At 36.7% G+C, this 21,346-nt stretch overlaps 1 protein-coding gene across 3 annotated transcripts in view; it reads right to left on the bottom strand.

Moving 5' to 3' along the window:
• RPS6KA6 (ribosomal protein S6 kinase A6) overlaps nucleotides 1–21,346 on the bottom strand; it is a 190,157-nt gene that overhangs the window by 103,345 nt on the left and 65,466 nt on the right. For all 3 annotated transcript variants that reach the window (XM_045085573.1, XM_045085574.1, XM_004776042.3), the window contains 2 exons: nucleotides 17,844–17,900; nucleotides 837–953 (listed from right to left, as the gene is read on the bottom strand). In XM_045085573.1, coding sequence (XP_044941508.1) covers nucleotides 837–953; nucleotides 17,844–17,900 — 174 coding nt within the window. The remainder of the gene's footprint in view (nucleotides 1–836; nucleotides 954–17,843; nucleotides 17,901–21,346) is intronic.

The raw sequence follows: 21,346 nt of genomic DNA on the forward strand, positions 1-21,346 counted from the left end.
CTTTTAAAATGATTCAGATCATAATAATCACTGTTCAGTTGCCCTGTTTTTCCCCTTTGACACTAAATCTCAGCCACCCTCAAATGAACAGTTTCCCCTTATCTCTCTCCCCTCAAGTTGTTGTTTTTGTTTTCTTAAGGGCTGTTCACGATTGTGTGTGTGCAGCAACTTTCATGTCTTAGATGCTAGCTGTACAAAGTCAAGAGCTAGACCTACACACCTCTGAGAATCATATGCCAGCCAGTAAGCACTTAATAAACAGTTTTAATAATGATTTCAGGGTTAATCTTTCTCAATTTTGCTCTCTCCCTTGAAATTTAAGCTCCTTGAAGGCAGGAGCTTCACGTCATCCATGTCACCCAGTACCTGCCCCTGCTGTAATGTATATACACACTGATTTAAGCGAGGATAGGTGAATGCACGCACTCATATGTGAGTCGGTACATACATTCTGACTTTTGTGATAGAGCTAAGGAACAGAGACAAAATCACTAAAAGCGAGCTGTGATCATGCCAGCATATGAACAGAGAAACAAGGAAGATTTTTTTTTTTTAAATCAAACTATGCTGACCTAGGCAGCTAATAAATAGCATGCTGTACTTTGTCTGGAAGAAATGAGTAAGCCCACAGTGCTGGCAAACACTGGTTATAACAGACAAGTATAAAGACATGTGACTAAAGCACAACAGAAATAAAAGGAGTAAAGTTAGAGAGTTACCTCTGTGTGTATCCTTGACAAATTCAGAAATGGCATATTTTCCAAATTTCTGTCTGAGTACATTTTTTGGTTAAATGTTAAGAAGAGAAAAAAAATGTGGAATAAACCATTTATTACCTTTCCAAAGGATCCCTGGCCAAGAACCTTGAGCAACTCAAACTGCGCAGGATCTGCCTTCTCATAACCTTCCTTAACATGATGAGTGATAGGGATTTCTTTAACAACTCCTTCATCCTGTAAAAAGAAATCCACATAACACTCAAATCCAGTTGCAACATCTAATGATTAGCCATATTTAGAACCAAAATCATACCAGAAATTAACTGACCATCCAACCCTTTCACCTTAACACAGAGTTTTATGGGCTACTGGTAAATTCACTTCCCTATTTTCTAACACATAGAGATATACCATCACCCCTATTATATAAGTGCATATAAATAGAAGCACATAAAATCTCTGCTTCAGGTTTCCTGTCCAACTAGGTAGTGACAGAAGACAAACATCAACAACAGTTGTACCCTACCTGGAGGGGTGCTTGATTGGCCCAGTCACTTGGGCATGGAGTTCTTTTTTTTGTTTTTGTTTTTTTATTTTTTTTTAAAGATTTTATTTATTTATTTGACAGAGAGAAATCACAAGTAGGCAGAGAGGCAGGCAGAGAGAGAGAGAGAGAGGAGGAAGCAGGCTCCCTGCTGAGCAGAGAGCACAATGTGGGGCTCGATCCCAGGACCCTGAGATCATGACCTGAGCCAAAGGCAGAGGCTTAACCACTGAGCCACCCAGGCGCCCCTGGAGTTCTTTTTTTTTTTTTAAGATTTTTATTTATTAATTTGACAGAGAGAGAGATCACAAGTAGGCAGAGAGGCAGGCAGAGGGAGAGGGGGAAGCAGGCTCCCCGCCGAGCAGAGAGCACAATGTGGGGCTCGATCCCAGGACCCTGAGATCATGACCTGAGCCAAAGGCAGAGGCTTAACCCATTGAGCCACCCAGGCGCCCCAAGGGCATGCAGTTCTTAATATTCGTAGAGCATGTGATTCTGTCTTAGGGTCATGAGTTTAAGACTCACACTGGGTGTGGTGCCTCCTTAAAACAAAGACCCTCCCTGGAGTATGAATTATGAGGTGGCTGCAGAGAAAGTCAAGAGATGGATAAAACCTTGTAAATTATAGGCCATGGCAAAACACGCAAGCTTCAAAAGTTCTTTGAAATGGAATTTCAGTAGCCTTTTAAGTAGTTAATGATATATAAATGTTTAAACGTCTAACTGATTACATCGTTGAAAAGAAAAACTGGGTATAGGCAAACAAAATCTGCAAAGCCAAAACAAATGTTTTCAGGCTATGAGCCTATTTTTATTGAAACTTTGTATATAAATTATATACCAGATACCCTACCACCGGGGTCAGGCAGAAAAAAAGCCACCCTGGGAGAGTTTCTGCTTTTTGATGTAGGACTCTACTCAGCTGTGAAGATTATACTCAAGTGATGTGTAATTCCAGTCCCTAGAGAAGCACTAAGTAGCTAGGATAAATAAACCTCAAATGTATTACATATCACAAAATAACAAGAGCTGGGATATAGTATCTAACATTCTTACTGCATAGAAGAAATAACTGAGGCCCACAGAGTTTAAGTTCACATGACCAGTTAATCACAACGTCTAGCAGTCCTGGTAGCTTTCCAGAACATCATATTAATTCCAGTCTGGATGGCAAGCATATTCTCAATCAATTCATATGCTAATTGACTGATTAATAAATAGTGACTATGGCCAAAGTGGGCATGAGCCCCATCCCAAGTAAACTAGACTTCGTGGCAGCTAAAATAACTTCCATGTTACATAAGCAGTCAAACATTCACTCTTTCATGAGGGTAGGCAAAGGAATTTTAGCTTCAGGTATCCATAACCACTAATCAGCCAGAAATGAAGAATCAGCTCTTAAAGCATTCCTATGGATGTTCATTATACATTAAAATAGTATTTCAGGGGTGTCTGGGTGGCTCAGTGGGTTAAGCCTCTGCTTTTGGCTCAGGACTCTCTGCTCAGCAGGGAGCCTGCTTCCCCCTCCCACCCCGCCTGCCTCTCTGCCTACTTGTGATATCTCTCTGTCAAATAAATAAATAAAATCTTTAAAAAATAGTATTTCAGCAGACTCCTAAGTAGCTATGAGAGTGAGTTTCCCCAAAAAAGTAAAAAAACTTTTTTTTTTAATAGAAATACATATGCTTTGCAGCTACCATGCTGGGATGAAAGTACAGCGTATCTGTATGCACCTTTGCAATAGAGTATGTGTATACCAAAAGCAACAGCAGACTGTATACTCTTAATATAATGGTTAACTTGGTTTTCACCACATACTGTGAATGTACCACTGGTCTTCAGAGCATATAATAAAAACACATCTTGGAATTTTTCTCCACCTGAAAGAACACTGGTAGACAGGTCAGTAGACTAAATGTTGTTCCTGGTTCTGCCACGCGCTAAGATAAGCAGCCTTAGCCCAAATAACAAAGTATTCTCCTTCATTGTTCTCACATGACAAGCAGGTTATATTAGATGGATCTTTTTTCTTAAAGATTTTATTTATTTATTTGACAGACAGAGATCACAACAGAGAGGAGGAAGCAGGCTCCCTGCTGAGCAGAGAGCCCGATGCGGAGCTCGATCCTAGGAGCATGGGATCATGAGCAGAGGTTTTAACCCACTGAGCCACCCAGGTGCCCCTAGATGGATCTTTAAGGTTCCCACAAGTCTGTAATTCTATGCTGAACATAGCACAGCATTTTTATTTTAAGTACTTTAGTTTCTGCCATTTAAGATCATCATTATAAACATGGGTCATGATGACATTAGGTTTTTAGAAATGTTCAGAGCTAGGAAACAGCTATCCTCTATTCTAGTTACTGTCACCAAGGAAATAACTATACTCTAGCTACTTTCACCAAACCTAAGAATGTCTTCCAAATGAAGTGTCTGTCCAATGCCTCTTCTTCTCTTAATTAAAATTCACAGATGCCCATCCTTTAAAAATATAATATGTCTTTCAATTTTTGGCAGCATTATCATAAAAAGTTTCCAACACAAAAATGCTTCTAGATTAGAAAAGACTACTTTCCCCAGTGAATAGCTACCACAAAATATTGTTACACTGTGTCCTAACCTTGTCTTTCTCCCCCACTAGATTTTGAGCTTCCTGAATTCAGGTATCATCTCATTCATCTCTGCATTCCTAAGGCTTACCACGGTACTGTTTGATTTTATGGGTGTTTATTATTATTATTATTTTAAGATTTTATTTATTTATTTGACAGACAGAGATCACAAGTAGGCAGAGAGGCAGACAGAGAGAGAGGGATGCAGGCTCCCTGCTGAGTGGAGAGCCCGATGCGGGGCTTGATCCCAGGACCCCGAAATCATGACCTGAGCCAAAGGCAGAGGCTTAACCCACTGAGCCACCCAGGTGCCCCATGGGTGTTTATTATTAACATTTTTGTGTCATCTGCAGCCCTCCCCTCTTCCTTTCCTTCACTTTCTTTTGATTCTGCACCATTCCAAAAGCTTTAGACTGGCAGCATTCTAGTCTGAAATAAGACAGTAATTCATTTGTTTTTTCCTAAGGTGAATCATCTTCAAAAGAATTTTCTCTATCCTGGTATAATAAAGTTGTGATATATTACATAATCTTCCCATATATACTGTCTTTTCTCTTTATTCATTCATTCAGAAAAAAACAACAATATTCATGGAACACATGCTATGTATTAGGCACTGCACTATGCACTGGGGACACAAAGATAAAATATGGACTTGAGGATAACAAATTTTGTCAGATATATCACATCCCTTAATGAAACAAAAAGGTATATAATATGTTATAGGCTGAATTGTTTCCCCTCAAAATTCATGTGCTGAAGTCTCAACCCCCAGTACCTCAGAATGTAGCTATTCAGGAACAGGGCCTTAAGAAAGGTAATTAAGGTAAAATAAGGTTATTAGGATAGACCCTTATCAAATATGACTGCTGTTCTCATAAGAAGGGGAGATTAAGACATAGACACACACAAAAGAAAAAGCATGTGAAAGCATAGAGAGAAGAGAGCCATCTACAAAGAAAGAGGTCTCAGGGGCACCTGGGTGGTTCAGTGGGTTACGCTTTGCCTTTAGCTCAGGTCATGATCCCAGAGTCCTGGGATCGAGCCCCACACTGGGCTCTCTGCTCAGGAGGGAGCCTGCTTCCCCCTCTCTCTCTGCTTGCCTCTCTGCCTACTTGTGATCTCTCTCTCTCTGTCAAATAAATAAATAAAATCTTAAAAAAAAAAAAGAGAGACCTCAGAAGAAACCAACTTTACCAACATCTTGATCTTGAACCTCTAGTCTCCAGAATTGTGAGAAAGTAAATTTGTTGTTTAAGTTACTTAGTCTGTGGTACCTAGTTATGGCAGCCCTAGCAAACTTATACATAGTACCTGAATATAGTTGATCTCTATAAAGAAAGTTGCTACTGTGAAATCAAGATCTAATAACTTCAAAATAGGAGCCGCTGTTCTTTACAATGCCATATGACAAATCTATGGCAAGGATAATTGTTAGTGTGTGTATTTTTTTTGAATATCATAGTAATTGTTGATAAATATAAAAATTATGAAGGTTCAATCACAACCAAAATAGTATGCTCTGACCTCTTCAGTCTGTTACCATCTTTTTAATTCAGTGGCCCAACAATGTTGTAACACTAGAAAAATATAGCGATAGAGTACAAAACAAACTGCCAAATACACTACTGTTCCAATCTTTCAACAACTTATTTGAAATCACCTGTTAATGCAAAAGAGAAGCTGAAGACAATCTATTAGGAAATCATACTATATAATGCTATTATGACTACTTCCTGACTATGGAACTAAGCATAGAGGAAATAGAGGAAATAACTGAGGCCCACAGAGTTTACACTCACAAAATAAGGTCAAAATAAAATTAAGAGGGATTGACCTAGACAGTATAATGTTAAGTGAGATAAATCAGTCATAGAAAGACAACTAGCATATGATTTCACTGATATGTGGAATTTAAGAAAAAGAACAAATGAGAAAATGGGGATAAAAAAGAGAGAGAGAGAGAGAGAGAAGCCAAGAAACAAGACTCCTAATTATTGAGAATAAACCAATGGTTATCAGAGGGAAGGTGGTGGGGGATAGGTGAAATAGATGATAGGGAAAAAAGAGTGCACTTGTCATGATGAGCACTGGGTGATGCATGGAACTGTTGAATCACTATATTGTACACCTGAAACTAATATAACGCTGTATGTTAACTATACTGGAATTACAATTAAAAATGGAAATAAAGAAGAGAAATTTCTAAAGCATAATTGTTTGGGTTTTATGTAATAATCCATCTGTTCAAATACTTGCTATATTTCTGGGTAGCCAGGCCAGTTTGATTACCCAAAAATTCCAAGAGCACTTGGTTGTGAATTTGGTAAAATGTACATGCAAAGATCTGGGAAAGCAGCTTAATGTACTCTTCTCATGCAGTGAATAATCCAGGGTCACTGAAAACCAAGCTAAGTATCAGCATACCTTGAAAGAGAGCTAACAGTAATAATAATGTAAATGTCAAAACACAACTAGGATAAACAACACACCTCAAATAATGTACATATTGGAAAATAATTATGGAATATTTAGGTTAGGAAAAAAGTATAAATTTGTACCGACTGAAAACCAAACAAGGGAGGCAAGCTAGTTCCCACTTGGCTTGGATTATTCTATTTACTAGGATCAACACTTTGGTTCCATCACCTATAAAATGGCAATAAAACTTACCCTATCTATTTCAGATCAGGGTGACAGAGTCAACTGAGAATTTTGAAAACCACAAAATGTTTATAAAAATGGAGATTATTGAATTATTTAAACTATTTATCTTTGCATCCCTTGTGGTATAGCATAACTATACCTTCTAATGGCTAAGCATCAATATTTAGATGAACAATAATTGTTTATCAGAGAGTTTTGCATATCTATACTACAAGGGTTTGGATGTTTTTTCTTTTGCAGAAATGTTCCCTTTATCACATTATCAGTATTTTTATACTGCATTGTTTTTCTCAAGTTTTTCTTTGAATTCTAGTTAGATCACATATATTGTAATATTGGTTTCAGGAGTAGAATTTAGTGATTCTTCACTTACATATAACACCCAGTGCTCATCACAAGTGGCCTCCTAAATACCCATCACCCATTTAGCCCTTCCCATGCCCACCTGCCTCCATTAACCCTCAGTTTGTTCTCTATAGTTAACAGTCTCTTATGGTGTGCCAAGCTCTATTTTTTTTCTTCCACTTTTATATTCACCTGTTTTGTTTCTTAAATTCCACATATGAGTGAAAGCATATGGTATTTATCTTTCTCTGTTTTTGCTTAGAATAATACACACTACTACCATCCACATCATTGCAAATGGCAAGCTTCATTTTATAGTTGAGTAATCTTCTCTTGTATACATGTACAACATCTTCTTTATTCATTTATCAGTGAAGGAAACAGGTTCTTTCCACAATTTGCTTATTGTTGATAATGCTGCTATAAACATCGGGGTATATGTGCCCCATCAAATCAGCATTTTTGTATATTTTGCATAAATACTTAATGGTGTAATTGCTGGGTCATATAGCAGTTATTATATATATATATATATGTCATATGGCAGTTATATTTTATATTATATATATTGTGTATATATATCCCAGAGTGGCTGCAGCAGTTTGCATTTCCACTAACAGTATAAGAGGGTTTCACGTTGCATTTTCACCAACACTTGTTGTTATATATATAAATATATAACACTTGTTATATATTATATATATATGTGTAATATGGCAGTTATATTTTATATTATATATATTGTATACATATATATTATTGTATATATTGTATATATATATTGTATACATATATATATCTCCATATCCCAGAGTGGCTGCATCAGTTTGCATTCCCACTAACAGTACAAGACAGTTTTGCTTTCTCTGCATTTTCAACAACACTTGTTTCCTGTGTTGATTTTAGCCATTCTGACAGGTGTGAGGTGGTATCTCATTGTAGTTTTGATTTGTCTTTCCCTGATGAGCAACTTTTCCTGCGTCTATTAGACATCTGATATCTTCTTTGGAATACAGTCTTTTCATGTCTTCTGCCCACTTCTTAACCAGATTATTCACTTTTTAGGTGTTGAGTTTGATAATTTCTTTATAGATTTTGGATAATAACCCTTTAAGATATGTAATTTGCAAATATCTTCTCCCATTCTGCAGCATGCCTTTTAGTTTTCTTCACTGTGCAGTCGTTTTATCCTGATGATTTCCCAATAGTTTTTACTTTTGTTTTCCTTGACTTGAGAAATATCCAGTATGAAGTTGATATATACAATGTCAAAGAGGTTACTGCCTGTGTTCTTCTTCAGGATTTTTAAGGTATCCTGTCTCACATTTAGGTCTTTCATCTTTCATAAATTTTGAATTTGTTTTTGTGTATGGTGTAAAAAAGTGGCATAGTTTCATTCTTCTGAATGTGACTGTCCAGTTTTCCCAACACAATTTGTTGGAGAAGACTGTCATTTTTCCACTGGATAGTCTTTCCTTCTTTGTTGAAGACTAATTGACCATGCAGTTGTGGGTCAACTTCTGGGTTTTCTGTTCTGTTCCACTGATCTATTTGTTTTTGTCCCAGTACCATGGTCTTGATGACTATAGCTTTGTAATATAGCTTAAAGTCAGGCATTGTGATGCCCCCAGCTTTGGTTTTCTTTTTGAACATTCCTCTGGCTATTTAGGCTCTTTTCTTGTTCTGTACAAATTTCAGGATTCTTTGTCCTAGCTCTGTTAAAAATACTGGTGGGATTTAATAGGGACTGCATTAAATGTGTAGATTGCATTGGGTAGTATAGACATTTTCAATGTTTGTTCTTCCAATGAATGAGCATGAAATGTCTTTCCATTTCTTTGTGTCATCTTCAATTTCTTTCAGCGTTTCATGGTTTTCAAAGTAACTTTCTTTTACCTCTTTGATTAGGCTTATTCTGTGGTATCTTATGTTTTTAGTGCAATTATAAATTGGATCAATTCCTTGATTTCTCTTTCTGCTTCTTCATTTTTGGTGTATAGAAATGCAAATGTACTTGATTTTGTATCCTGTGCCTTGGATGAATTCATATATCAGTTCTACCAACTTTTTTTTTCATGTATTTATTTTCAGCATAACAGTATCATTATTTTTTCACCACACCCAGTGCTCCATGCAATCCGTGCCCTCTATAATACCCACAACCTGATACCCTGACCTCCCACCCCCCCCGCCACTTCAAACCCCTCAGATTGTTTTTCAGGGTCCATAGTCTCTCATGATTCAACTCCCCTTCCAATTTACCCCAACCCCCTTCTCTCTAACTCCCCATGTCCTCCATGCTTTTTGTTATGCTCCACAAATAAGTGAAACCATATGATAACTGACTCTCTCTGCTTGACTTATTTCACTCAGCATAATCTCTTCCAGTCCCGTCCAAGTTGCTACAAAAGTTGGGTATTCATCCTTTCTGATGGAGGCATAATACTCCATAGTGTATATAGACCACATCTTCCTTATCCATTCATCCGTTGAAGGGCATCTTGGTTCTTTCCACAGTTTGGCGACCGTGGCCATTGCTGCTATAAACATTGGGGTACAGATGGCCCTTCTTTTCACGACATCTGTATCTTTGGGGTAAATACCCAGGAGTGCAATGGCAGGGTCATAGGGAAGTTCTATTTTTAATTTCTTGAGGAATCTCCACACTGTTCTCCAAAGAGGCTGCACCAATTTGCATTCCCACCAACAGTGGAAGAGGGTTCCCCTTTCTCCACATCCTCTCCAACACATGTTGTTTCCTGTCTTGCTAATTTTGGCCATTCTAACTGGTGTGAGGTGATATCTTTGATGGAATCTTGCAGATTTTCTACAGAATGTATCATGTTGCTGCAAAGAATGGAAGTTTTACTTCTTCCTTGCTGACTTGGATGACCTTTATTTCTTTTTGTTGTCTGACTGCTGAGGCTAGGACATTCAGTAATATGTTAAATAACAATGGTGAGAGTAGGCATCCCAGCGTTTTTCCTGACCATAGTGGAAATGCTGTTTTGTCCCCACTGAGAATGATATAACTTGTGTGTCTTTAATATATGGCCTTTAGGACATTGAAGTATATTACCTATTCCCCTATTTTGTTGAAGTTTTGTTTTTTTAATAAATAATGGATGCTGCATTTTATCAAATGCTTTTATCTATTGAGAGGATCACAGGTTTCTTTTATTAATGTGGTGTATCACACTGATTGATTGGTGAATACTGAACCACCTTGTAGCCAGAAATAGATACCACTTGATATCAGTGAATAATTCTTTTAATGTATTTTTGGATTCAATTTATGAGTAACTTGTTCAGAATTTTTGCATTCATGTACATCAGGGATATTGGCTTATAAATGTTTTTAGTGGGACCTTTGCCTAGTTTTGGAATCAAGGTAATGCTGGTCTCATAAAAAGAGTTTGGAAGTTACCCTTCCATTTCTTTTTTTTTTTTTTTTTTTTTTTTGAATAGCTGGAGAAGAATAGGTATTAATTCTTCAAATGTTTGGTAGAATATCCCTGGGAAGCTGACTGGCTCTGGACTTTTTTTTTTGTTGTGAGATTTTTGATTAATGATTGAATTTCTTTGCTGGGTATAGGCCTGTTCAAATTTTCTATTTCTTAGGTGTCAGTGTTTTTCAGCATGGGTAGCTTATTTATTTCTGGGAATTTATCCATTTGCTTCATAATATTAATAATATTTGCTTATAATTGTTTATATTTTGGTGGTGTTGGTTGTGATCTTTCCTCTCTCATTCATGATTCATTTATTTGGGTATGTTTTCTTTCTTTTTGTTAAGTTTTTTCTAGGGGTTTATCAATTTTATTAACTCTTTCAAAGAATCAGCTCCGAGTTAGATTGATCTGTGCCATTTTGTTGTTGTTGTTCCTATATCATTTAATTTTGCTCTAATCTTTATTATTTCACTTTATTATTTCACTTTAGGCTTATCTTTGCTCTTCCTTTTCTAGCTCCTTTAGGTGTAAGGTTAGATTGTGGTTGTGGTAAGGTTAGATTGAGACTTTTCTTGCTCCTTGAGTTATACCTACATTCCTATATACTACCTTCTTATGACTGCTATTGCTACGTCCCAAAGGTATTGGATCATTATGTTTTCATTTTCATTTGCTTCCACATACTTCTTTACATCTATTTTAATGTTCTGGCTAACCCACTCATTTTGTTTTCCAATCCATTCCCTTTTTAGTAGGATGTTTTTCAATCTCCATGTATTTGTGGTCTTTCCAAATTTTTTCCAGTTTGACCAGAAAAGTTCTAGTTGACTTCTAGTTTCATAGCATTGTGGTCAGAAAATATACATGGTATGATCTCAATCTTTTTCTACTTGTTTAGGCTTGATTTGTGACCCAGTACGTGATCTTTTCCAGAGAATGTTTCCTGTGCACATGAAAAGAAGGTGCATTCTGCTGTTTTAGGATGAAATGTTTTGTATATATCAGTTATGTCCATGTGGTCCAGCATGTCATTCAAAGCCACTGTTTCCTGTTGATTTTCTGCTTAGATGAACTGTCCGTTGAAGTAAGTGGGGTGTTGAAGTTCCCACTATTACTGTGTTATTGTCAATGAGTTTCCTTGTTATTATTTGATTTACATATTTCAGTGCTCTGAATTTGGGGGCATAAATAATTACAACTATTAGATCTTGTTAGATAGACCCCTTTATTATGATACAGTGCCCTTCTTCATCTCTTGTTTCAGTCTTTGGTTTAAAATCTAGTTTGTCTGAAAGACGTATGGTCATTTTTGCTTTCTTTTGATATTCTTTATCATGATAAATGGTTCTCCATCCCCTCACTTTCAATCTGCAGGTGTCCTTCGGTCTAAAATGAGTCTCTTTGAGGCAGTTTATAGATGGGTCTTCTTTTTTTGTTTTGCTTTAGTTTTGTTTTTGTTTTTAAGATTATTTATTTATTTATTTGACAGAGAGAAATCACAAGTAGATGGAGAGGCAGGCAGAAAGAGACAGAGGGAAGCAGGCTCCCCGCTGAGCAGAGGGCGATGCGGGACTCGATCCCAGCACCCTGAGATCATGACCCCAGCCGAAGGCAGTGGCTCAACCCACTGAGCCTCCCAGGCGCCCCTGTTTTTGTTTTTTATCCAATCTGACACCCTATAGCTTTTGACTGGAGAATTTAGTTCATTTACATTGAGAGTGATTATTAATAGGAATTTAGTGCCATTTTATTACCTTCAAAGTTGGCTGTTTCTGGAAATTTTTTCTGTTCCTTTCTATTATTTGTTGCTTTTGGTCTTACTTTCCCACTCAAAGAGTTCCCTTTAATATCTCTTGTAGGGCTTATTTAGTGGTCATGGACTCCTTTAGTTTTTCTCTTGGAAGCTGTATCTCCTTCCATTCTAAATGACAGCCTTGCTGGATAAAGTATTCTTGGCTGCATTTCCCCCCCCCCCCCATTCAACATGTTGAAAATATCATGCCACTCTCTTCTGGCCTGCCATGTTTCTGTGGAGAGACCTGCTGCAAGCCTTATTTGGCTTGGCTTGTAAGTTAGGGACTTCTTTTTTTGTTTTGTTCCTTTCAGGATTTTACTTTAATCACTATATTTTGCAAATTTAACTATGATGTATCTTGGTGTTAGCATGCTTTGTTGATTTTGATGGGAGTTCCCTGTGCCTCCTGGATTTGGATATCTCTTTCCTTCCCAAGATTAGGGAAGTTTTCAACTATAATTTCCTGAAATAAACCTTCTGCTCATTTTTTACTCTCTTCATCTTCTGGAACTCCTATGATATGGATTTTATTATGCTTCATATAGTTGCTGAATTCCCTAAGTGTACACTAGTGAGCCAATATTTTTCTTTCCCTCCTCTCACCTTTATTATTTCACATCTTGGCTATAGCATTTTTATTTTGGCTGGACTAGATTTTAATCTTTTGTCCCTGTGGTGAGGGACTCCTGGCATTGTCTATGTTTTTCTCTAGCCCAGATAGTATCATTGTTTTAAATTATGATTCAGGCATATTACTTATAACTGTTTTGATGGAATCCCTATCCTTGACTTCTTGTTCTTTCTTCTGAGATAAATGCCTCCATTTTGACATTTTGTGTAGCTCTCTGTCTTCTCTGTGCTAGGAAAGTCTGTTATGTTTCCTACTCCTGAGAGTAATGGCTATATTAAGAAGAGGTCCTATACTGTCCAGGACCTGGTGCTTCAGGAATTGTTTCCGATGTATGCTGTGTGCACACTGCTCTTGTTCTTTGGCTGCTCTTTCCCTTAGGTCAATACCCTGCAGACTTTCTCTTTGTCTGCAGTGGGGAGTGCTTGGATATTGCCCACTGTGTAGCAAGTTTTAACTAGGTGTGTTTTAGTCTGCTTTTTAAAAGAAGCTAGATCCTATTTCCCCTAGAGCTACAGCTTTTCAGCCCTCTGTGGTCAGCAGATAGTACAATTGGGTGGTTTGTGCTGGTCCTCTGGGGGAGGGGTCTGCTGATGCTCAGACATCAGGCACATCTCAGGCACACTTGCCCCAGTGTAACAAAACAAAACAAAAAGTACCTTTAGAGTACAGGGGAATGGAGCTTGGGGTAAGAGGTGCAAGTTTCCACCCTGGGTGCTGGGCTGCTCACTGAAGTCCACCCTTGCTGGTGGGCAGGGGTAAAAATGGCATCAGGTGGTTCTCTCACCACTAAAGAGGGGATTTCATGCCTTGCCTATTCAGGAAGCCCTCTCAGAAGAGCAAACAATCTCTCCTACTTTGTCCCAGGCATCCCTCAGATCCCTGTCTTTACCCTATCTGTGTCTGAGCCTTTTGCCCACCAGGTAGCGCAATGCTCTTGTGTTTTTATCTCCGGCATGCCAGCTGGGTTTCAAAACTCCAAATTTTAAGGACCTGGCACTTCATGGACCCATGCTGATCCTCTGGGGGAGGGTTTCACTGAGCTGTGGTTGGTGGTGTTGTTTTTTTTCCCCCAAAAGATCAGTCACAGGAACATGTAGGGGCTTAGAATTTATGGAAAACCACAGCATAAAGCCAGCATCCAGGTTAGCTGCCCTCAGTAGGTGCATCTATTCCTACACTAATGAACAGGCTAGCTCAATGTTGCCCACTGGCTCTTTTGTCCCTGAAAAGGCAGTGCCACTTCTCCCAAATGCACTCAAGAATGGGAATTGTCCCTCCCACTGTGACTCAGGGGATCCTCAGACCACACTGTCCACTCCTGGCCCTCTCCCCTCCTTCTCCACAGGAGCACCTCTATGCCAAATAGGCTCCACACTGGTAATGGCACAGACTTATAAGGCATCAGAACTTGAGCTCCACTGCTTGTAAAAATTTGCCATAATCAGCCTCTATTGTTTTCCCAGAACATCAGCTGTTTGGGGAGTGTTTTTTGTGAAATGCCCTGTCCCCATTGTTTCTCTCTCTCTCCCCCACCTCACTCTTTCTCTCTCCTCTCTTCCCTCTGTAGCACCATGATTCTTTTCTCCCCCAAATCACACCTCCACATTTCACACCCTCCATAATATGGCCTCTTTTCTCCCTCTAGTTGTGCAGATTATTCTCTCAGTCCTCAGATTGATTTCCTGGGTGTTCCGAATGATTTGCTATTTATCTAGCTGTGTTTAATGGATGAGGCAAGCATAGGGTCCCCCTATTAGTTTGCAACCTTCACCTTCACTTCCAAGTGTTCAATTTTTTTGTAATGCTAAAGGAATAAAAAGGAGAAGTAAGGACCAACTTTGCAAGGGAAGAAAAACCTTGAAGTGCAGCAAGGAAAAATGCCGAGATGGAAAGAGAAGTAAAGGAAGGAAAAAATCCACCCTATAAGAAGCAGGTCCCCCGACTTAAGGAGCTTCTTACTTATAGCTATACGTAAGTTTAAATAAAACACTTGTAAAAGAATATTTCTTAAAGGATTCTTAAGACAGACACATGTCAAGAATAATTTCAAAAATTAGAAACATAGGGAGTCAAAATATCAGGAAATCATTTTTTATGTACATTTTCAGTTAAATGTAATGTAATTTTCAGTTACCTTTATATTTCTGGGTAATAAAAAAATATATATCAATTTAGAGACTAAACATACTGCTGATGTTGTACTACTGTAGTGAACAGAAATCTAATGGTTAAGTGATTCTTCTTTTGAAATTCCAAAAACTTTAGTAGCATTAATAATATGTATTTTCTTTGAGGTAGTATTAACCACTGCGTACAAACTTTAAAAGTAAATATGAATTGATCATAAACTAGCAAATACAAGACATCCCTACTTGTTTTGACACCATAAAATAATTAATTCATGTCAGTAACCTATTAAAGAAGAAGCATAACATTTGTTTTTCTAACCTGGACACTGTTGGGAGAAATAGGGAACTAAGTGGTGAAATATGATATACCTTTTATCTCTGACCTGTTACTTAATGCTTACCAAATAGTAACACTGTTTTGAGAAACAGAAAAATTCATTAATACTAATCTGAACATATTAAAATTATACTAACTATAATTTAGTTTTACTAATATATGCTACATATATATAGATATGTGTAGATATAGATTTCTGGAGAATGGGAAGAAATTTACTTAATTCTGCCTATTTTAACTGATGAAAAGTGATCAGATGACCATGAAAATCCAAAGCTACGATAACTGAGATGAAGTGGATTAGCTGTCTAAATCAATCAATAACAAAACAGCATCAGGCAACATAGGCAATTCTTAAGTTCAGATTTAAATACTGCTTAAAGAATCTATGCATCACAGAGCAATCTCTACAATTCTCCACTATTAAAAAGAAAAAAAAAGCCAACCACAAAAAACACACATCTCCCAGCATCACACTGGAATAAGTAACCATATTCCTAAAAATCCTATAAATGAAAAACATTAAACAAAGAGATAAATTTATGTTTAGTGTTTCTTATCACTTATAATTTAACTGACATCAAATGAGTACCTAAACCATCACACAGCAAATGTACTTTGTTTTAAGTTCATATAACTCAGGCTATTAACTAAATCACATCCTGGAGCACCTGGGTGGCTCAGTCAGTTAAGCGTCTGTCTTTGGCTCAGGTCATGATACTGGGGTCCTCGGATCGAGCCCCACATCAGGCTCCCTGCTCACCAAGGAGCCTGCTTCTCCTTTCCTTCTGCTTGCTATTCCCCCTGCTTCTGTGCTCTCTGCCAACTCAAATAAATAAATAAAAATATATAAAAAAACTAAAATCTTTAGAAGTGATTCTAGGTCCCTGACTCACCAAATCTTCAGATTTCCCTTTCTAACCACTGAAGGTGAGTAATTTAGATCACATTAGCATCATCACTGTATATTTTTACTGTCTTTCCATTAAAAGTATATTTCCTGATTTTTTTTAAACTGGGAAGGTAAATATTTGACAATAACCCTCTATATATATCTATGTGTTTATGTTGGCTACACATGAACATATGTGCACATGCACACACATACATTTTTCTGCCCCCTGTGGTATGGGGCATAGTATTTCTCTATCAATTTATTAATTCTCAAATATACCATTCCCCACTGTTTTTGTATTTTCCTACACCTTATCTTTTATAAACTACTAATGTAAATACTATGCCTCTTAGTACATATGATCTGTAGAGAAAACTTTAGATGATTTTGATAGAAGCTTACATTTAAATTCATAATTAACACAAGTTATTTATATTAAGTAAATTACAAAAGAAATAATGACATTTTATCTATTAACCAGAACTAAGGTTACTGTTACATCATGACAACCTGCAGAGGTAGTGCATTTTTACAAAGAATATTTCAAAGAATCTTGGACAAACCCAATTTAAATAACTCTGCTGGTCCTATCTGAAAAAATCATCTTTTAAACCAGTTTCGGGGGGAAAAAAAGGACATCAAAGTTGATTTTATCCATAACTAAATAAGAGGAAGATTATGTTTTTCTTATTTTCCACTTCTTTTTTGTCTACACAATACACAAATGACTTAATATGATGCACACTGGGTCATAAGTCTCACTTCTGCTACTTGTTAACTTGACAAACAAATATATATCATAACCTCTCCAGGTCTCAATAGATTTACCTATACAATGGGATTATTAAAAAATATTGTCTCTGAGGCTCCTTCCAGCTTAAACAATCTAGAATTCCAGGAAAATATTATTGAAATAATAATAATAAAATAACAAAATAAACGTGGATGTACAACTTAGACCTTCTTATAATCTTAAGAACACTCTTCTATAAAACTAGAACTTGTAGGACAAGGGACTAGTACATAGGCCTGGCATAGAATGGCCCAGTAGTCAAATGGTTTTTAAAACTAGTTAGAAGGGCCCCTGGGTGGCTCAGTCAGTTAAGCATCTGCTTTTAGTGCAGGTTTTGATCCCAGATTCCTGGTATCAAGTCTTGCATCAGGCTCCCTACTCATTGGGGAGCCTGCTTTTTTCTCCCTCACTCTCTCTCTCTGTCAAACAAATAAAAAAATCTTTAAAATAAAATAAAGTAAAATAAAACTAGTTAGAAAATTCTGAAATAATTTAGATGTAATATTTTTTCAAAGCCAGGAAATGCATTTTAAATGGCCTCAGGTCAAATATTTCTGCACTAGATCTCTTTTCTAACCTAAAGTTGAAGGTAATCTTATTTAGAGAGGATTATGTATTTAAGTAACGCAGTTACTCATATACTAGCAAGTAAAAATTTCATTCATTATTACACTTAAGATGGGCGAATTTCATGGCATATAGATTATACATCAATAAAGTTTAAAAGATTTAAAATTTTCATATAAATGTTTCTGACAAAAAACTGTATTTTAAACTATTGTTTTATTAGTAATTGAATTTGCTTATTATTAACTTACCTAAATTTCTTTAATTGACAAATGATTTTCTCCTTAAGTAACAGATGATTATTCTCTTTCCTTATATCTTAAAAATGCAGCACAGTCTGTTAATGAAAGTACTTACTTGGCAAGAATCTGCTTCTTCTTCCATCGGCTCATCAACAATCTGTACACCATCCACCTGAAAAATATTGTTCAAAAACTGAAGTTCGGGATTACTATAACAAGGGTAAGAACTAGGAATAATAGAAGCCCAGGCATTTCCCATCATGATTTAGCAAGATCTACAGTTACTGAAACACAAAATGTCAAACAACACATAGAAGGTACTTAGAAAAGGAATATTATTAATATGGTTTCCAGATTGTTCTTGAGAATCCTTAACTTTCAGAACTGTATTTTCATCTCATATTATTTAGAGCTTTGCTATGATTTATTAACATACAGTAAACATATGACCTTTGTGCTTGACCTATGTCCCCAGCCACACACCAAAAAAAAAAAAAAGCTCAATTAAAAATGGGCAGAACTATGGGAGGACTCTGAAAATTAAATAATAGCAAGCAGATTAGGGAGGGAGGACAAAGTTCAAAGAATAACCAGCACTATGGTGAGTTTCCTGGGTTTATTTCAAAACGTTATCTCTTGACATTGACCCAAGAAGAGACTGACTGATTCATGGAACTCCACAGTGGGTATGAAAAATATTTCCAAGAAAAACCTCATTTCTGGAAAAAGGAACAGTAAAAGAAAAATTTTAAGCTGGTGAACATAAGAATTAAAGGGTTTTTTCCCCAATTTTTTTTTCTCTTTTGACTCCTAGTCCTGCTCCAAGGCAAGCCCCAATCAAGAGAAAATGTATCTGATCAAAGAGACCAAAGTGCTCTCCTTCACTTCATCCCAAGGGCAGCCCTAACAGTACAAACCTCTGTGACATCATGAAAGACTAAAACTCTGAGAGAAACTCCGTTCTGGTTGGAAGAATCAGGATAAAGAACCTATGGGAATTGGAGAATCCACAGAATACATCATGGAAAAGATACAACGGGAAAAGGAGATCCCCTAATTCTGCATCTTAACAGACACAATTCCTGGTCTCAACCACAAACTGCATGTGTGTGGAACAGAATCAAAGAAGCCTATCAAAGGGCTTGAAAAATGAACTGCAACATAAACGACTGATCAAGCCTAAAACTAACTACTAAATTAGGACATGGAGAGTTCTGACCCAAATTATCTGAAGACATAATTAATGCTGGAACTGTCACACAGATAGGGTGAGAGAACTTGAATCTAATCAGGCAGATTGTATACTTAAACTGTCAAAATTAATGGGCATCAATTCCAGGATAACTCTGATGTTGAAATACCTGACAAAGATCATGCAGCTATTATAACTATGCTCTTTGGTTAAAATAAACATTTCAGAGGCACCTGGGTGGCTCAGTCATTAAAGCGTCTGGCTTCAGCTCAGGTCTTGATCCCAGGGTCCTGGGATGGAGCCCTGTATCGAGCTCCCTACTGAGCAGAAAGCCTGCTTCTCCCTCTCCCACTCCCCCTGCTTGTGTTCCCTCTCTCGCTCTTTCTCTGTCAAATAAATAAATAAATAATCTTGAAAAAAAAAAAAAAAGAAAAAAAAGAAAAGCAAATGAACAGAGCCTCAGAGACATGTGGAATGTGAGATCTAAAATCCACATCATTAACATCCCAGAAAAAAAGAGATACAGAATTACTTAAATAATGACAAATCTATTAATATAAATTTTTAAAGGAAAATAATCTATTGAGACAAAAAGTAAACTAGTTGTTGCTTAGGGGTATGGGATAAGGAAATGGGGGTAACAAATAAAGGGTAAAATGTTTCTTTATGATGTGATAAAGTTCTAAAACTGTGGCAATAGCTGTGCATATCTGTAAATACACTAATATTCTGTTCTGTATAAATGTTTTAGTTTTTATGATATAACTGACATAAAGTACATTATTTTCAGCTGTTTAACATAGTGAGTTCACATTCACATACATTGTAAGATAGCTACCAAAATAAGACTAGTTACCATCTACCACCTTACAAATTTAATATGCTACTGATTATATATCCTAAGCTATACATCGTATACACATGACTTACTTGTTTTATAACTGGAAGTTGGTACTTCTTAATTTCCTGCAAAAATTACGCCTCCCCAATGCCCTATCATTCTGGCAACCACCAATCTGTTCTCTTTATCATGAATCTGGGTTTTGTTTATTTTTATTCCACATGTACATCATGCAGTATTTGTCTTTCTGTGTCTGACTTATTTCATTTAGTATAATACCCATAAGCTCAATTCATGCTGTTGGAAATGATAGGATTTTATCCTTTTTTTCATGGATGAGTAATATTCTATTGTGTGCGTGTGTGTGTGTGTGTATACAATACATACACACATGATTTCTTGTTTATCCATTCATCATCAATGGACACTTAGGTTGCTCCCATACCTTGCCTATTGAAATAATGCTGCAGTAAACACAGAAGTCGAAATATCTTTATGGATTATGTTTCCATTTTCTTTGCAACGTTACCCAGTAGTGCAATTGTTGGATCCTACCTACAGTATATCTATTTTTAATTTTTTTAAAAACCTCAGTACTATTTTCCATAGATCCAGCACCCATATATATTCTCACCAAAAAATACATGAGGTTTCTGTTTTTTTCCACATTCTCCCTAACACTGGGTATCTTTTTAACAAAAGCCATCCCCACAGGTGTTAGGAAATATCTCTATGGTATTGATTTGCAATTTCCTGCTGAATTAGTGATGTTGAGAATATTTTCATATACCTTTTGGGCATTAGTATATCTTTTTTGTTAAAATGTCTATTGAGATCCTCTGTGCGTCTTTTTTAAATTTTTTGAGATTTTATTTCTTAAGTAATCTCTACACCCAACATGGGGCTTGAATTTACAATGTCAAGATTAGGAGGTGCATGCTTTACTGACCATTTTTAAAACTGTTTTGGTTTGGTTTGATTTGGTTTGGTTTGGTTTTGTAATTGAGTTGTAGGAGCTCTTCTATATTTTGGATATTAATTCCTTACCAGTTATATGATTTGTAAATGTTTTCCTTTCAGTAGGTTTTTTTTTTTCATTTTTTGTTGTTTCTCCTTTGCTGTGCAGAAACTTTTTAGTTTGAAGTAGACCCACCTGTTTATTTTTGCTTTTGCTTCCCTTGCCTTTGGAGTCACATCCAAAAAACATATTGCTAAAACTGATTGATCAAAGAGATTATCATCAAAGTTTTCTTCTAGGATTTTTGTGGTGTCTAGTCTTATAGCCAAGTTTCTATTCCATTTTGAGTTAACTTTGTATAGAGTGCAAGAGAGTGTCCCACTTTCATTCTTTGGATGTAGCTGTCAAGTTTAGCAACACCATTTTAAATAGACTATATATTGGTGCTTTTACTTCTGGATTCACTATTCTATTCCATTGATCAATGTGTGCTTTATGCCAATACCATACGGTTTTGACTACTAGAGTTTTGTAATACAGTTTAAAACCAGGGTGCATGAGGGCACTTGGGTGGCTCAGTCAGTTAAGCATCTGCCTTTGACTCAGGTCATGATATCCAAGTCCTGG

The sequence above is a fragment of the Mustela putorius genome, unplaced genomic scaffold, assembly GCF_011764305.1.
Source record: "Mustela putorius furo isolate JIRA1106 unplaced genomic scaffold, ASM1176430v1.1 tig00000870_pilon_pilon_pilon, whole genome shotgun sequence".
In the NCBI taxonomy this organism is placed as follows: domain Eukaryota; kingdom Metazoa; phylum Chordata; class Mammalia; order Carnivora; family Mustelidae; genus Mustela; species Mustela putorius.